The sequence below is a fragment of the Caretta caretta genome, chromosome 4 (genome assembly GCF_965140235.1).
Source record: "Caretta caretta isolate rCarCar2 chromosome 4, rCarCar1.hap1, whole genome shotgun sequence".
NCBI classification, from domain to species: domain Eukaryota; kingdom Metazoa; phylum Chordata; order Testudines; family Cheloniidae; genus Caretta; species Caretta caretta.
Window position 1 is genome coordinate 78,145,253 of NC_134209.1, and position 17,637 is coordinate 78,162,889.

At 37.1% G+C, this 17,637-nt stretch overlaps 1 protein-coding gene across 2 annotated transcripts in view; it reads left to right on the forward strand.

The window, feature by feature from the left end:
• The window catches only part of TLL1 (tolloid like 1), a 196,106-nt gene that overhangs the window by 144,318 nt on the left and 34,151 nt on the right, over positions 1 to 17,637 (forward strand). For both annotated transcript variants that reach the window (XM_048847632.2, XM_048847631.2), the window contains exons 11-16: positions 2,062 to 2,164; positions 3,905 to 4,021; positions 5,316 to 5,461; positions 11,474 to 11,669; positions 12,750 to 12,875; positions 16,513 to 16,673. In XM_048847632.2, the coding sequence (XP_048703589.2) occupies positions 2,062 to 2,164; positions 3,905 to 4,021; positions 5,316 to 5,461; positions 11,474 to 11,669; positions 12,750 to 12,875; positions 16,513 to 16,673 (849 nt within the window). The remainder of the gene's footprint in view (positions 1 to 2,061; positions 2,165 to 3,904; positions 4,022 to 5,315; positions 5,462 to 11,473; positions 11,670 to 12,749; positions 12,876 to 16,512; positions 16,674 to 17,637) is intronic.

A 17,637-nucleotide genomic window follows, 5' to 3' on the forward strand; every position in this document is an offset into this window, starting at 1 on the left:
GTTGAGCTATTTAAAATAAGGAAGAAACTATTTTTTTCTTTACTTGAAACTTCTTTCCTTTTCTTGGTATCCAATTGCTCTCAGCCACTTATATTTAAGCTGTGTGTTAGTTTACCTACAATATCTAATTGTTTACCTTCTATTACAAGATCAAGTTGCCTGGGAAAGATTGTGATTTGTGGATAAATACTGTATTGTATGTTCAAAAAGGGACATATACTACACCTTGAAGCAATGAAAATAAACCTTTAAGTGACTATTTGGGTCCATTGTTCAGATTAAAGTGTTATTTTTTTCTTATCACAGTTGGAGTAAGAGAGATTCCCTGACAGTTTTAAATGACAAATGCAGCTGGTACGTGGCTGCCATGGGAATATATTGTGGTAGTGTGAAATCTAAATTAGTGCTAAATGTTTCCTCTCTAGCAGCATATTTAAAATCGGAGCACTCAGTATTAAAGTCACATGGCACATGCAAAAATGGCCTGTAGCACAGGGTCTGTAATGACTTTTTCTGTTGCAGTGCAAGTGTGCTTCGGATCAGTCTTTTTATTGAATATTTGGTAACGTACAGGGAGGGATTGTTTTTAAAAGACTTTTGATCTCTGCAACAAAACGCTGTTGCAAGAAAGTAAAGTGTGCTGCTTTCCCCATTGTCCACTAGGTCCAGTTTTACCCTTATTTACATGTAGTGTAACTTCCACTGAAATCGTGAAGAGTTAACCATATGCAGAGCTGTTTCCAGGCTTAGTTTGAATGTTCGGAACCAAACTTCCTAGATTCAAAAAAGGAATAAGAGCAAAGAAGGAAAATGAAAGCTAATGAAAGCCTATGAATTCTAGAAACTGTTTTACAGACTAAACTTGAAATGAGTGATGCTTTATCTTCTTGTTTTGCTGACGTTCTCTTAAATCTGACCTGGTTGTAAGAATCATTGTTACCTTTATCTCGCCTTTATCCCCCTTACAACGTATGTTAATTTCAGGATACAAAAATAAGTTCCAAGTGAAACCAAAATGTATTAACTTTGACCTTAGCAATGGATTATAGTAATATGTATTTTTAAGCTCCTAATGCTTTACATGTTTACAGCCATTATTTCACAGCAATGTCACCACTACAAGAGAGATATACTTAGCTTCTCATAGAGTGGGCCAGATTGCTAAGGCAGTGCTAGTGAGCTAGGAACCAACCTGTGGCCATTGTGAATGTGTGGCCTCAGTTAACTCTATTCCAGTTGAAAAGCTACATGCTATGATAGTATTGGCTATAATAAGTCTGGAGAAAATGGGATGCTCTGATGCATTATTCTGAACACTCCTCCAGCAATGCTTGTGTCATTAACTAAAAAAATGTGTGTGTATTTATGGATGTACTCAGTTCTTTTCAGCGTGAGTCAGAGACTGCAAGTTCTGAAGTTTCATGTATACACCAAATTCTGATATTGCTATACGTTTATTTAGGGTTTGTTCGAAAAGTAACAGTGTATCCAATTTTTTTTTAAATGGTCTTGTTTCCAACACAGGGCACGCCATCACACTGAAAGCACACCCTATATTTTTTGGAATGTAGAGCAAGTTCTCAAAGTAGTAAGGGAAAGAGAACAGTGATGATTTTATGTCCATAAATAACATTTATACCCAGGGATTTTAGAAATGACCCAAGTCCTATTCCCTGAATGGAGCACGGCTTGGGATGAAGTAACATCCAATAATGTCTTGTGATGATGTTAGAACAACATTTTACTGTATTGTCACTTTCACATTCGGATTTCTTAGTAAAAACACCCTGGAACTGTTAAGCTAAAGTGGTCAACCTGAAGCCTGCCAGTTTACCTTACACAGGGTTACAGCAGAACCTGTAGGGTTCTCTTATACTTACTATAGGAAATAACTTGGATGCTGCCAAAGGAGTAGCTATTTAACTATCTAGGCAATTGGCAAGACTTTAAGGGTGATCACTATGACTTCGGTTTCACAGCATATTGTTTGGGCGGTCTATATTCTAGTGCTAACTACAACGAAGTGAATTATATGGCATGCTATTCTCCTCTGCATTGCAGATTGTTTTAAACTTTACTACAATGGACCTGTACAAGAGCAGTCTCTGCTGGTATGACTATATTGAAGTAAGAGATGGCTACTGGAGAAAATCACCTCTGCTTGGTATGAAACTGTTTCCCCACTCCGCTCTTGTTCGATGTATAGTTTGCATGCAGAAATTGAACTCCTTGTTTGCTATTCACAATAACTTTGCAAGTCTTTGAAAAGCTGCAAAATTCTCAGGAGATATAAATAAATAAAATAAATAAAAATTCCCCCTTCAAAAAACAAACAAATACAAACAAACAGAAAAGGAAATAAACTTTCATCTCAGTGGAGCAAGATGTTATTAAGCAGATGCTTGAATCTGAGCATGACAGATGAGTATGTGTGTACTTAAAATAACTGCTCCTGCGGTATTTCTGTGTTTAAAAAACGAGGTTGCTTTAGATTTGATGGTAGAACTTTAGTAATAATTTTTTGGGGAAGTAGTCAGTGGCACAAGCACTGCCAGTCTGCATAATTGGTAATTGACTTGCTGTGACTAGAACACTAGCTGTAGAGTCCTACTCATCAGCTTGGGCTCTAGTTTTTCTGTTGCGGTTACGAGAGGAGAACTTTCAGTTTGAGTAATGGACATTCAACACACCAATATCTTCTTGCAAGTCAATAATGCAGCCCATGAGACACCCTTTTCTTTAAAAAAAGATAGAGGTGTAGCTTGCAAGATTTGAAACTCCATCATGCCATGCTCAGGCCGTGGCATGCTGGTATGTAGCATGAACATCCTTTTTCAAGAAAAGGGTGGGCATGGGTATTTATTGCTTCAGGCTGTATTTCAGTAGAGTGTAGGCAAACAGCAACAGAGTTGTTAAACTGGAAAAAAACAGAGATTATATATTTTTGGCCTTTTTAACTAATACAATTTAGGCCTGAGCTATTCTGTGGAATTTGAGAAATATATTGCATGCTTCCACAAATATAGTAGTGGTATTCATGTCCATGTGATAAAGTGCAGATCCATATGATAAATTAGATATATTATGTGTCTTTGTCCGCCATACCTGCAGTCTACCTACTAATCCCATCTACTTCAAAAAGCTGTCATTTTTAAAGTTAAATATATATATATATATATATATATATATATATATATATATATATATATACTGAGAAGCATTAGCATTTTTTCTCCCACAAAATTGGAATTCTTCCTTGACTTTTGCTGACATTATTCCAGTATGAAGTCCAGGATGCATAATGCTCAATTCCAGATCAGTGACAGGCTTAAAGTATGATATCATTTGACTCATTGTGGTTAGAAAGAGGAACACCCTCTTGACCCTCAATCCCTCTGAAACTTTTACATGTGGTCTCATAGTACTAAAGGAGCCTGGGAATTGTGAAAAATAGCACCAACAAAATTATAATAAAATCTCTCTATCTCTCTACAATGTATTTTAAAGCATTTTTACTGAATTTAAATTGTCATGGTTGGAAAGTATGGGGTGGGGTCAGGCAATAATTATTTAATGACAGTAGCTGTTGAGATTTAAAAAGTAAAACATTTATAACCATTAAACCTTGTCAACATCACATGTCAAAATGTACAAAGTAAATATTGTTAAATCAAACTCTAATGAGTTCTCAAGGAACATTTTTTCTTACTTTGCCTATCTGTACATATCTATTATTATCAATGGAAATATTTTTGTTGATTTGTGTGTATGGTGAAATCAGCATTTATTGATAAAAATCGAATCCTTCCAAGCCTGTTTATAAAGTTAAACCCACGCGTAAGTGCTTGTACGGTTTGGGCCGGAAAGAGCACATAAAGTATGCTTATTCGTTGTTTGTTTTTAGGCAGGTTCTGTGGTGACAAACTGCCAGAAGTACTCACATCTACGGACAGCCGAATGTGGATAGAGTTCCGCAGCAGCAGCAATTGGGTAGGAAAAGGTTTTGCAGCAGTTTATGAAGGCAAGTCCCTGTGAATATTAAAGATGACTTAAGCAGATGGATAAAGATGAACAAGAAACACATTAATATCTTGACAAATGTGGGCATTGATAAAGAGTTAAATTAACTTCCTCTGAAATTAGTTTCTTACTTTTTAAGAAAACAGTTTTGGTATGGGCCATCAACTTCATAGATGTGTAATTTTGAAATTGCTGATATGATCACATTACAGACGTCATCCTTTCTAATAGCATCAGTAATGGTGATCATAAGTATATCATGCACATTTTTAAATTCTCAATTAAATGGGAGTTGGAAACTCTCTTAAACGTTTTCAATAGATTTTGAGATCTGTTCTTTAGCACATACCTACATTTCTCCACAGAGCTTACCAAACACAGGGAAGTTTCCATTTTCCTTTAGTTCAGGTGTGTTGAGTCCATTTTGTTAATGACACTTTGGAAATTTAATGTGGCTATCTTTTTCTCATGGGAAGTTTCGGGAGCGGGGAGTTTTGCACATTTCTTGTTGGATACCTTGTTTAAGAGGCAGCGCTGAAGAGAAAATGTATTTAATGTTTTGTTCTATACTTTTAATTCCATACTTCCCCACCTTCTTTCGCAAAATCTGGTTCTATTCCTGCATGTATTGTAGTTTACGTAAAGGAGAACGTTAACAGACACCTTCTTGAAAATCAGTGTAGCCCAGTTTAATACTGTTGAGTAGAAAAGAGTGTGATTTAAATGGAGCCCACAGATGTTTAGTATATGAGGGTAGGCCCCAATCCTGAAAACACTTATGCATTTGAGTAACCTTACTCATGTGAGTTTTTTCACTGAACTCAAAATGTATGTGTTTCCAGGCTCAGAGCGTAGTTTGTAGGTAAAAATTCATAGATGTAGAGGATGAAGTTTCTGTCTCAATATTCTGTTTTACTGAGGCTAATAAACTACATATGGACATGGTTATTGATGGGAAATGTATTTTACATAACCCTAAAAGCATATAAAAAGTGATATTATTTTGTGACAATTTTAATGCCTTTTAAAGCAGTCACAAATCATAAATGTCAATGATTCTGGAGTCTTCTCCAGTGTTAAAGGTACTGCATTATTAAAAACATTAAATACTCTGTGTAAACTGAAAATGTGCAGTAGTTTATACAACCAAGCTTGATTTCAGCAATTTGACCTTTTTAAAGTGTGTACATTTTTTCTTGTATAATTTCATCACCACACAAAATATGACAGTTCAAGAAGAGGGGAAAATGTCAGTCCTGAAAATATACTTAGATTGAGTTTTATGCTTTCATCAGCAATCTGTGGAGGTGAGATCCACAAAAACGAAGGCCAGATACAGTCTCCTAATTATCCTGATGACTACAGACCAATGAAGGAATGTGTGTGGAAAATAACAGTGTCAGAGAACTACAATGTCGGATTAACCTTTCAGGCATTTGAGGTAAAGCCATTTAACTGATTCAGCAAACCATCTAGTGGATAACTGACAGTGCCATTTAAGGGAATCCTCATTAAACCAATGAAGAAACAAAGAACCCCCCCCCCCCAACAAAAAAAAGAAAAGAAAAAAAAAGTCTACTGCTGAAGTTTCCTTTCCTTGGGACCTTTCCTGTTGCAGAAATTTTCAAGAAGATTAAAGGGGTTTTATGTTATCTGTGCTATTTGAATTGGAATGTGTTAAATACTGACAATAGTTTCTTTTGACAAATGCATAATCCTGTTTTGCAAGACTGCTTTAGGATTCTATTAAATAATAGAGCTGTTATTTCTTTTCTCAATCTAATTGCTACAAAAAAGGAATGCCTTTCTGGAAAGAAACCATTTTCTGTTTTTATTATGCAGAATCAAGTACTGTATTTTTTAAAAAGCCAAATTCATAAAATGAATATTTTTCAAATTTTTCAAATTTAACATATCTGTAATGGATCTCTATAAACATTTTTATTGAATGGTACAGGCCAGCAAGCTTGTCCCTAACACAGGCAATTGATATTTCATACAACCCATTATATATACTATACGTGCTGGTTTGAAGTTCACAGCTAAGTTTAGTAATACTCATTCTGTCTACAATTTTTGTTTAAATATTTCACTAGAGTATGAATTTAGGAACCATGGCTCAGATTAACAAAGATACTTAGGTGCCTAAGCCTTGCATTTAGGTGACTACATTCCAGTTTTGGTTCCACTGCAATCTACATTTCCTACGGGCTATTTTAGGTGGCTCCCAGACCAGTGTGCTGGCTTTTGTGGACTGCATTCTTCAGTCTCTATCTCCCTCCATTTATTTTATAGGGAGCTTAGGTGCCTAACTCAGGTTTTGTGGATCTCAGTGGTATTCCTTTGATTTCCTATTTGCCTAAAAGTGACTCTTAGCATTGCAGTGCCCAAGTCCCTTGTGCATCTGTCTCTTTCATCTCTGTTGTTCCTGGTCTTGCAACCATTAAGTGATGTATGACCCTTGAAAATCAGTGGGAGTTCTGGCATGGAATTATCAGAAGATCGGGACTCGGTGGCAACATTTACCATCAGTAATGACCATATATTATAAACATTAGAAAAGACTTTCATAGGTGTTACCTGCAGTCTCATATCTTTTTGTCAGTCCTAAATTAATGTCCCATACCACATAAGGGCATGAGCTCTTCCGCTGCCCAAGGATCATTTTGAATGCTAGTTAGGCTTTCACTGTCCTGGCTCAGAGTTGAAAATTGTTTTAAATGGACAGTATTTTTAGTAATTCTGTAGTTCTTAATAATCCATTTCTATATCAAAATACAGAGAGTCTGTTATAATGGATCAGGATTGATTAGGACAGCTCTATGAAATCTGACGTTAAACAAGATTACTTTGTTTAATGGACAAGGAATGCCTTTCCTGCAATAGCTATACTAACAAAAATATAGAGCAGTGGTTCTGATTTTTATTACTACCTATGAGGAATCAGTTTGTCTTCTCTGAAATAGCAAAAAATTAGATTATCTCTTTGCTGCATATAAATGAAACAAGCAATGTCCAACTTTAAGCTTATATTGGCAGCAAAGTTTACTAAGCCACTGATAACTTGGTGTCACTCCTTCTTTTGCTTTACCTCCTCTTGTGCTGAAAACTCAAGAGATAGCAAGTGTTTGGAAAAGATTTCAAAGAAATAGATAAAATAAAAAAAAAGAAATGTAATCAATATTGGATATACTTATGGCTGAGCTGTAATCCACTCCCCCCAAATGTATTAATTCATGAGCGTTAAGGGTTTATTGTAGTCAGCACATATATCCGTAAAAGAAAATTTTGGAATGTTCTGTTGTTAATGACAAAAGGTATCAAATATCCTTAAATAGTTAACAATACGATAGCAAAATGATCTCAAATATGAGTTCAAATGTGTCACTTTATTTCTATATACTTGGTGCATTGCCCAGCAAAACAGAAAAGTGATTTAAAAATCAGAAGTCCTTGTGTCCAAAAATAGTAAAGGGCAGACAGAAGTTACTACAGTGTGTTTGTGAGAAAACTATTTGATTGTCCTTTGAAAGGTGCTTTTATGTGTCAGAAATTCTGATTGCACACAATGCAATGGAATAATTTTATAAATAACCTCAAGTCTATAATTAAACCCCCAGAAAAGCCAAGAACTTCAGACTTTATCACTGAGTCATCTTGTTTTGCCTGCTGTGGGCACTGCAGCTTCTGCAGAGTGTAGGATTACCTGCTCTTCTTTAGCTCACTGATAGAGGAATTGGACTATGTGATGTTTAGGCAGAGCAGCATAAATATTAGCATCCTTAACTCCACTTAATCAGTCTCTCTCGCAATCTCTCTGTGTCTCTCCAGCTGGAGATATTCTACTTTATATAAATAATTTGGTCAGAAGAGAGAGAGAGAGAGACTTTATAGCCCAGTGGTAGGGCACTCACTTGCAATGTGGGAGTCCCAAGTTGCTAGTCCAAATCATGCAGAGCAAAGATTTGGACCTGAATTTTCGACATCTAAGGTGAGAGCCCTACCACTAGACTATTGACTATTCTGGGACTGAAAAATAAATTCTGAGAAACTGTCTGAGACAGTAAAAATTTTGAAAATAAGAATCTAGACTGCTCTGCCAGTCGTGTTACCTCCAGATGGGGAAGGAAAGTTGGAGTTCTGTGCATCCCTAAATATGAGAAAGGTGAATTGGACTTGAGCTGTGGCTCATAAAGATGAGGCCTGCTTGTCTCACCAGACCATTAGATCTGGTAAGAACCCTCCTCTAACTCATCTTGTGAGACACTATTTGGGCATGAGGGGAAGAGATAATATAGAATAGGTTGGTTTGGGAGGATGGGTCAGTGTCCTGCCAAGTTCCCACCTGTCGTAACCTCTTTTGGACCATATCCAACCACTTTCTCTGGGTCCCCATGGCCACTTCAAGCAATCCCACCTGAACCTGGAGACCCCATTCTGGCCACTGCTGCTGCCTCCGTCGAGAGGGTTTCTCTGGCTTTCCTTCATCCTCGTTCTGTCATGCTGCCCTGACTTTCTTCGGGAGCCTTCAGCTGCTGATGCTACCAACACAGCTACATTTTTTTGCTGTAAAAATTAAAATATGTTTTATTTATTTAATAACAATTTGCATGTTTTTCACCCACATGTCATCTGAAAGAATGACATCTGAACCCTCCAATAAACAAGGTTTATGGGCCCAGTGAGAGTCATTCCATTACTTTAAATAGGTGTTGGATCAAACTCTATACTGGGAAGCATAGCAGACTTTTGTAGTTTAGCATAGCAGGTCTTTGCATAGCAGTGCTGCCAGATAACACAACACCATAATGTCCTAAAATATGAGACTCAGATAAGGAAAACACAGTTCAAACCAGTTCTTTTTATTTGTTGCCAAAGGGTTTTAAAGTTACTTATTGCTTGTCCAAAAACACTATATTTATCTTTTGGTTTATATTTCAGGTTAATCTCTGAAGATTATTAGTATTGGAACCACTTGCAGTGGTATTGAACTAAAAATAAATTAGTCAAATGATCACCTTACTTGAATGTTTGGTGTAAATCAATAACACTTTATAAGTTGGTTGATTTTTTATAATCTTAGATGTTTAGCAACTTACCACTGCCCAAAATAGATTTTTATCTTTCTTCCTCTGCCAAAAATGAAAGGTGATGCTCCGAAAGGAAATTCTTGTGTTTTACTTCAATGAGAGTTGGGCACATGTAATTTAGAGCTGAATTTGGCCCATAAAAATATTTTCCAAACTCCCCTATAGAGTGGAATAATGTTCCTCTATCATAGAAAAAAAATTGAATTTCTGAATGACCTTATGTTCCTGTAAAAATGAACTGTGGACAAAAAATAATACAGTTAGACCCTTTATTGATTTTAATGGGCTTTGAAACAGGTCAAGAGCACCTACGTCTGAATGCAATAGCTTTTTACTCTATTGCTGTTAATACAATAATGCTAGCAGAATTGCAGATTATAATTGTTAACAATAAAAAAATTTCAATTTAATAACTTGAACAAAAAATTGGAATGTGAAGTACATTTAAAATTTACTCTCTAAACCTCTGAAAAACTGGTGCGCAGATAGACACATGCATGACCACAACATTAGTTGTGCACTTGAAACTCCTACTGAAGTCAGTACAGCGATAATTGTGCCCCAGGTTGTTATGATATTTCTTACTCACCATCCTAACTCTGGTTCTGATGCTACTCATGATCAAAATGTTTAGATGGATCTCGTAATTAATTAAGGCCCTGAGCTTGGAAACACAAAAGCCCCTGTAGCATTACTCATGTGAGTAATCCCACTCATTTTTATGGGACTGCTTGCACTGGGAAAATTACATGTATGTTTAAGTGTATGCCGTATTGGAGCCTTAGATAAGAAAATGGACAAGTTTTGTACAAGAGGGACAATTTTTTTTCTTAAAAAAAATGAAATAAACAAAACTGAGCATAAAATAATCAGAAATCCTAATGTACTAAGCTAAAGCTTCTTAGTTCTGCTCATAATACACAGCAGGTATAGTATTTCAGCAACCAATGAATGAACAGCAAAACTGTCATAGAATATATTAATAGGTTTAATTCCATATTACAAAAAATTCCATTTGGGGATGAGATTTAGTTTGCTTGTATTTTTTTAAAAGGGTGGTTCTGTTAATAGATTTGATTTCAGCCTTCTCCTTATCTAAGAAATTTCCTTTTAAAACAGAAATCCTGCCATTTATTGTATAACCGGTTTTCTCAGAGATATAATTTTATTCTCCTGGATTTAGTTAATTTATTTATAGGCAGGATTCCATGTATTCCATAATTCTAAAACCATGGGGTAATCTAAGGTAAAGCAGCCGTAAGAATTCTGGTTGCATTAGGGGGAAGATTGTCTCTCTCTCTTTCTTTGGGAGTCTATCTGAGATCTAATAACTGCAGTTCCTGAGATATAAGATCGTAAGGCTCATCTCCAGGTCCTGCTGCTGCTTTACCTTCTGCTGCAACTCCCACTCTGACTGGTGCTCCACACACTACTAGGTAGGGAGTGTGAAGCATTCTAACCTAAGACCTACACAAAATAGTCTCTATGCTCTGAGGTCTTCTGGCAGGATGTGTAGATGAGATGCTCTACCCACGTATTTCTAGTCCAGCTAGGGTTCTCCCATTATATGGCAAAGGTTCAGTCAGCTGCCTGGAATAGTCAAGAGACATCACCTGAAATCAGGAGTCTCCCAAGTGAAACAGGAAACTTAACAGCTTCAGAGATGTAATGATGACATTTTACTATTAATTATTTCACTGCTCACCCTTTTAGCAGCAAATGTGGGTAATTCCAGTCTGCCTCCCACACCGTCTAGGTGCCTAAAACTCTATTCACTGCCAGTACGTCTAGCTTCCCACATCAAATTCTAGAATGTAGTTATGCAGGGTGAATGCATTAATGCAGAATTTTGCACCACAGTGAAAATGAAGAGACAGCATAAAATAAATTGAATTTAACATCAAATTAAAGAACACAAAAATAATACTTTCCTGATTATAGTTCATTTTTATATTCAGTTCAATAAAATTTAAACTTCATTTGTCAAAAACTGCCACTGCATTGCTAGTCTTCTGCACTAAATTGTGCAGAAACCAGGTCTTTCATAGAGTTTAGATCAAGCTTACTGTGGAGTACATGGGGCCTTGCTTTGTAGCTATTTAGACAGAATTTTTTTTTGCAATTAAGCTATTGTATCTTTTCAACATCTCAACAGATTTTGCTTCTGTTCATGAAAGTGAGTGTAGTAACACGCAGACCTATAAAGAACCTTTTTTTTCCCTCCCAACAGTTGTTATACTCTTTTTGACAATAGATATGGACTTCCAAAGGAAAGAACATTTTCTATTCCATTTAACACAAAGGAATTTTATTTAGCTATGTGTTAGTCCATGGTTAAACAGAGCACTGCTGTATATTTACAGATCGAAAGACATGACAACTGTGCCTATGACTACTTAGAAGTCCGAGATGGAACCAGTGAAAATAGTCGTTTGATTGGCCATTTCTGTGGCTATGATAAGCCAGAAGATATTAGATCTACCTCTAATACCCTGTGGATGAAGTTTGTTTCTGATGGAACAGTTAACAAAGCAGGGTTTGCTGCTAACTTTTTTAAAGGTATGTATTATATGGGGATTGACTCTCATATAGTATTGAAATATAGAAGAATTACAATGTTTGTCTGCTCTGTTACAAAGAGCATTAAGGATGTAATATTGGTAGAATAAAAAATTAATATTATTTTAGTTTCTGTTCTGATTAGAGTCGAGGTGCCTGATTTTCCACTACCTTTCACTACCTCTTTCTCATTCAGTCATCAGTACCTAGGCAAACTGGGTGTAAAATGTTAACCAATCAAAATGGCAGTGTTTTTACACTGACTTTGCACACATGTAAATGACTACAAATGCACAGGGTGTGGATGTAGAAGCTGTGTGGACCTGGATTCCCCTCTGGAACCCATGGTACAGGTAACCTACTCCCCCTTATTCCCTTGCCCAGCCACAAAGGGCTAGTGATGATCTGCCCTTACCATCAGTTTTCACTCTGTACAGATATGGGGGAGGAGAAGATAATTGTCAGTGTTTATTTCAAATGAGAATATTCTTCATATTTGCCACTGTGCAAGGAAATGCTAAATACTACATCTCAGGCATATTTGAGCATGAATATTATGAGCATGTTTCACGGCTAGCAAAGATAATGCCGTATTCCGTTTTTTTCTGATGCATCTTGTTTCCTTTAATATCAGTAGAATGAAAACTGGGATTTGAGGATTCTGTTAATCTGGTTTTGAGTATGAATTCAGGATAATGTACAAATTCATTCTGTTGGAGATAAAAGTGCCCTTCAAGTGACCCTGCTGAGGATTTCCAATCATTCTCTCAGTACTTTACACAACCTTTAGATTGCTGCTGCCTAAATCATTGTATGCTGGCCACAAAATGCTTATAAATTAGGTCTGTAGCTGTCAGTTGCTATTGTAATGAAAAAGAAGAACATAACGTTTTATTGACCCGGTTTCAGGTCTTTAAGATTTTAAAAATGCTCCAGTCAGTAGAGATGATGTGCTATACAGACAAGTTCAATGGCATGCACACCACTTGCTGCAGATAATATCAATCTGTTTAACAATTAGAGATGAGGAAGATAAAGACTTTTAATTAATGCCTTTTCCATTCTTTTATGTCTTCATAGAGGAAGATGAATGTGCCAAACCTGACAAGGGGGGCTGTGAACAGCGGTGCGTGAATACCTTGGGCAGTTATCAGTGTGCTTGTGATCCTGGCTATGAACTTGGGCCTGACAAAAAGAGTTGTGAAGGTACAGTATGCTGCTAATTTAAAGAAGTCCTAAAACTTATAGGTATGTCATTTTATAAAGCCATGTTTTGTGTACTAAAGCTTATGCATTAGTGAGTATAGGTATTATCATATAGCTTGAAAAATATCCTCCACTGTACAATGTCTGTCTATAATAGTCTTTATCCATTTTAGTATTAATTACTAATTTATCCCGTTCAAGTTTTATTGTTAGTTAACTGGAAAATTATATACAGTAGAACCTTGTTTATTCACACTTCACTGATCCATACACTACATAATTTGCCTTCAGAAAAGAGCATTTTCTGTGTGTGTATTAGGAAGGATTTAACAGCATAGCAACACAGTGAGATCTCATATTTCAAAGACTTCATTATTCTTATAAAATTATCTGACATAAATTTACTACATACATAAATATACATTGCTACAATGTATTGTAATTAAAACTAAGCTTCACTTGTCAAATGAATGAAATACCAGTTTGTGATATGTTATCCTTGTTTTTATAACTACATTTGTTGACTTGCTCTCTCATTTGCCAAAATTTAATGATTTGCAATGGGTTTCTACTGTTATTTTAAAGTGTCCTTTTACTTATCGTTTCATTTAAAAAAGTCATGTTTGAAATATAATCGGATATCAAAGCTTTTTATTAAAAGCAAAGAAACTAGATTTAATAATCGTCTGAAGAAATCAAAAAGGCCCTTACATGGAAGATATTGCAAAACTAGGATTGGATTAAGATATCTCGTTGCCCATAACATTGAATATATGCACACTAAATGAAGCTCAGTACTACGGTCATTCAAATAGCGATAATCATATGCTAATTCACAAATACCAGTAAATTCAGACATGAGACATTTTAGACCATCCTTATTTAATCTATTTTGCCTAAGTATTGTTAGTGGTCTGAGAACATTGCCCATTGACGTGGTTCTGTTTAGATATAGTTAGTAGGTATTATCTCTGAATTCTATGATATTGTGGGATTAAACCAGAATTATGACAGTAACATTCATTGTGTATTTTGTATTTAGTTTCCTTGAGCTTTATTTTAAAGATAGTATTAGAAATGCATGAGACATTCTCAGTATGCATAGCTCATTGACATGCATACTGAGAACATGCATAGCTCATTGTCTGGTTCCAGGATCCTGCATGGAGATGACTCATACTGAAAGCTGACTCATACTGGAAGCCAGAATAGGTGTATCCCAATCCAATTGTAAAAAAATGTTTGTTTTTTTTTGTCTGGGTGCCTATCTCAATCAGTAAAGACTAGGGAAGAGAGGAAGGTCTTGCAGAAAACCCCCTAAAACAGACAGTTCAGGAGAAACTACCTCCCAGTGCTCCCGTACAGAGCCAGGAGCAGCTCTGATGAGAGTTGCTGTCTTTTCCATGAAGTACCTGCTCAACAACTTCCCCTCTGACTGTATTTCAGAGAAGGTAGGAGACTAACTCTGGCTACTCCATTGCCTCCTTCCCGACACAGCCAAGCAGGGTAATCCAGGAGAGGGGAAAGAAAGGAGAACTTGAGGGTGAACAGCCACTTACAGCTCCCTCATTCTTGTTAGAGCAGTTTAGGGATCTGTATCACTTGCGCCAACTGGCCATGGTCCCCAAGGCTCTGTAAACCAGATGGAAATAACCAGAGTGCAGTATGTTCCAGCCAACATCCAGCTTTCAACTCACCTTCTGCACCACTAGGAGCTGATATGCTGGTTCTATACCCTCATGCTGGGTTGCAGGGCGGGAATACATATAGGTGGTTTCTGGTCCCTTAGCAATGTCTGTGTTTCACAAATGGAGTGAAGCAAGGTAAAGAATCTGCCTTCAAAATATTGCTCGTGCCCTTTGAGTTGACTTTTTTGAAATAGGAGTTTGGCCCTCAGGCTGAAAATTTAGTTACTCCTTTCTATTTGTGGTGTATGTTTGGTCAGATGGTAAAGTTCTGCTGCCTGCTTGGGTGATTGAATTTTTTTAACGGGAGAATAATGAATGACTAATGAGATTAGCAGAAATTCTTCTGAAAAAAGGTGAAGCAATGAAACTGTCTGTATTCAGTATATTGCCAAGACTGAGAGAGTGTAGAACAGAATTTGGATAGTTTATTCCCAGATATGTTCTGAATTTTTCACCATATTATTTGAACAACTGCATTTTTAACAAAAGTAACCTTTGTACATGAGTAATACCTGGGCACCGTAGAATCATAGATTAGGGTTGGAAGAGACCTCAGGAGGTCATCTAGTCCAACCCCATGCTCACAGCAGAACCAACCCCAACTAAATCATCCCATGCAGGGCTTTGTCAAGCCAGGCCTTAAAAACCTCTAAGGATGGAGATTCCACCACTTCCCTAGCATTCCAGTGCTTTACCACCCTCCTAGCTAAATAGTTTTTCCTAATATCCAACTTGGACTTCCCCCACTGCAACTTGAGACCATCGCTCCTTGTTCTGTCATCTACCACCACTGAGAACAGCCTAGCTCCATCCTCTTTGGAACCCCCCTTCAGGTAATTGAAGGCTGCTATCAAATCCCCCCTCACTCTTCTTTTCTTCAGACTAAATAAGCCCAGTTTCCTCAGCCTCTCCTCATAAATCCCCCTAATCGTTGTTGCCCCATCCCCCAAATCGTTGTTGCCCTCTGCTGAACTCGCTCCAATTTGTCCACATTCTTTCTATAGCAAGGGGCCCAGAACTCGATGCAATACTCCAGATGTGGCCATACTGTTGCTGAATAGAGGGGAATAATCACTTCCCTCGATCTGTTGGCAATACTCCTACTTTAACACATCCCAGTATGCCGTTAGCCTTCTTGGCAACAAGGGTACACTGTTGACTCATATCTAGCTTCTCATCCACTGTAATTCCCAGGTCCTTTTCTGCAGAAAAGACTTATCCAGTTGGTCCCCAGCCTGTAGCAGTGCTTGGGATTCTTTCATCTGAAGTGCAGGACTCTGCACTTGTCCTTGTTGAACCTCATCAGATTTGTTTTGGCCCAATCCTCCAATTTGTCTAGGTCACTCTGGACCCTATTCCTACCCTCCCCTCTCCCCCCAGCTTAGTGTCATCTGCGAAAATCCTGAGGGTGCAATCCATCCCATCATTCAGATCATTAAAATCCCTGGGGGAAGAGACCCTTTGGTAAGGAGAAGGCACATTTATATAACGTATGCTGAAAGGACAGCTGAAATCTTTCACCCTTTCAGATTCTGCATCAGGGACAAAGTGTGTTCAGGAGAAGGGGTGAGGGAAGCAGAGAGTGATGCATCCCATGGAGCCTGGGAAATACAGATGAAGAGACAGGAGCTGGGAGGATTGTGGGAGTATATGGAACTGGGTGAGAGAAAAAAGGGTGAATGTGATAAAGTGTTGTGTAGTGTTTCAGTGCACTCAAATGTCTTAAATTAGATTGTAAGATGTTGAAGTCAAGGACTATTCTTTCTTTGTGTTCGTATCATAGTACAATGGAGCCCTGATCGTTATCGGTATCTCTGGATGCTACTGTAATACAAATAATGTCTGAGAGGGCTGAATCTCTTACTTAATATGTTTCTGTTAATAACAAAATGTGGTTTCAGGGGAGTCTGCAAATAAGTGAGGCTCTTCCTTTTCATTTTACATTACAGCGGCTTGTGGGGGACTTCTGACAAAGCTAAATGGGACTATAACCACACCAGGATGGCCCAAAGAATATCCTCCAAACAAAAACTGTGTGTGGCAGGTGGTTGCTCCCACTCAATACAGAATTTCAATGAAGTTTGAGTTTTTTGAATTAGAAGGGAATGAAGTAAGTAACCATGAACTGAAAATTATACAAACTAGTCAACCGTTGCAGGATTGTTCAAAAATAGCAATTGTCTCATACAACACCACTGCTTCAAATACTGGCAATTTCCATGGAACTTCTTGTTTTCATTGACTTTGAGTTTGGGACTGTTTCTAGAGTCTTTCAAAACATACATAGCATGGCTTGCTCTCTTTTAAAGATATGAATATCATAATGTATATGTATTAAAAGAAATGCCTTTGCTGAACTTCAGCTGGGTTTTTTGTAAACAAACTAAAACAAAACAAATGGATGAGCCATTAATTGGAGAGAATTCAAGACAAGACAAAAATCTGGAGGAACTGAATTATGTGTAGAGAATAAAAGTATTGAGTATATATAACTTGGTTAAATGAGGAGTAATGGAGCATTATAGCCATCTATAACCATTTCAAGGTGAGAATCCTAAGAAAGGAAAGTAACTTTTGGAGTGGAACAGGAAGTATAATAAGGAGCAATGGAAGGAAATAAGTAAAGAAAAAGCATGTAGTCTGAATATTAAAATAAACTTCCTACTTGGATTGTGGAATGAACTCTATGATTTTTTGTTTTTTATTTTTTAAGTTCCTTGGCTTCAGATAGTTAATTATACAGCATCTCAGTCTTAATAGTCTAGTCTACAGACATAGAATCATTGAAATGTAGGACTGAAAGGGCCCTCAATAGGTCATCTAGTCTGCACTGAGGTAGGACTAGCTATTGGCTAGATCATCTCTAAATGGTCTTGATAATACCCATAGAACATGGCATTTGTCTAATCTGTTCTTAAAACCCTCTGATGATGGAGATTCCACAGTCTCTCTGTTTAATTTGTTCGAGTGCTTAACTACCCTGACAGGAAGTGTTTCCTAATGTCCAACCTAAGCCTCCCTTGCTGCAATTTAAGCCCATTATTTCTCATCTGGTCCTCTGTGGATAAGGAGAA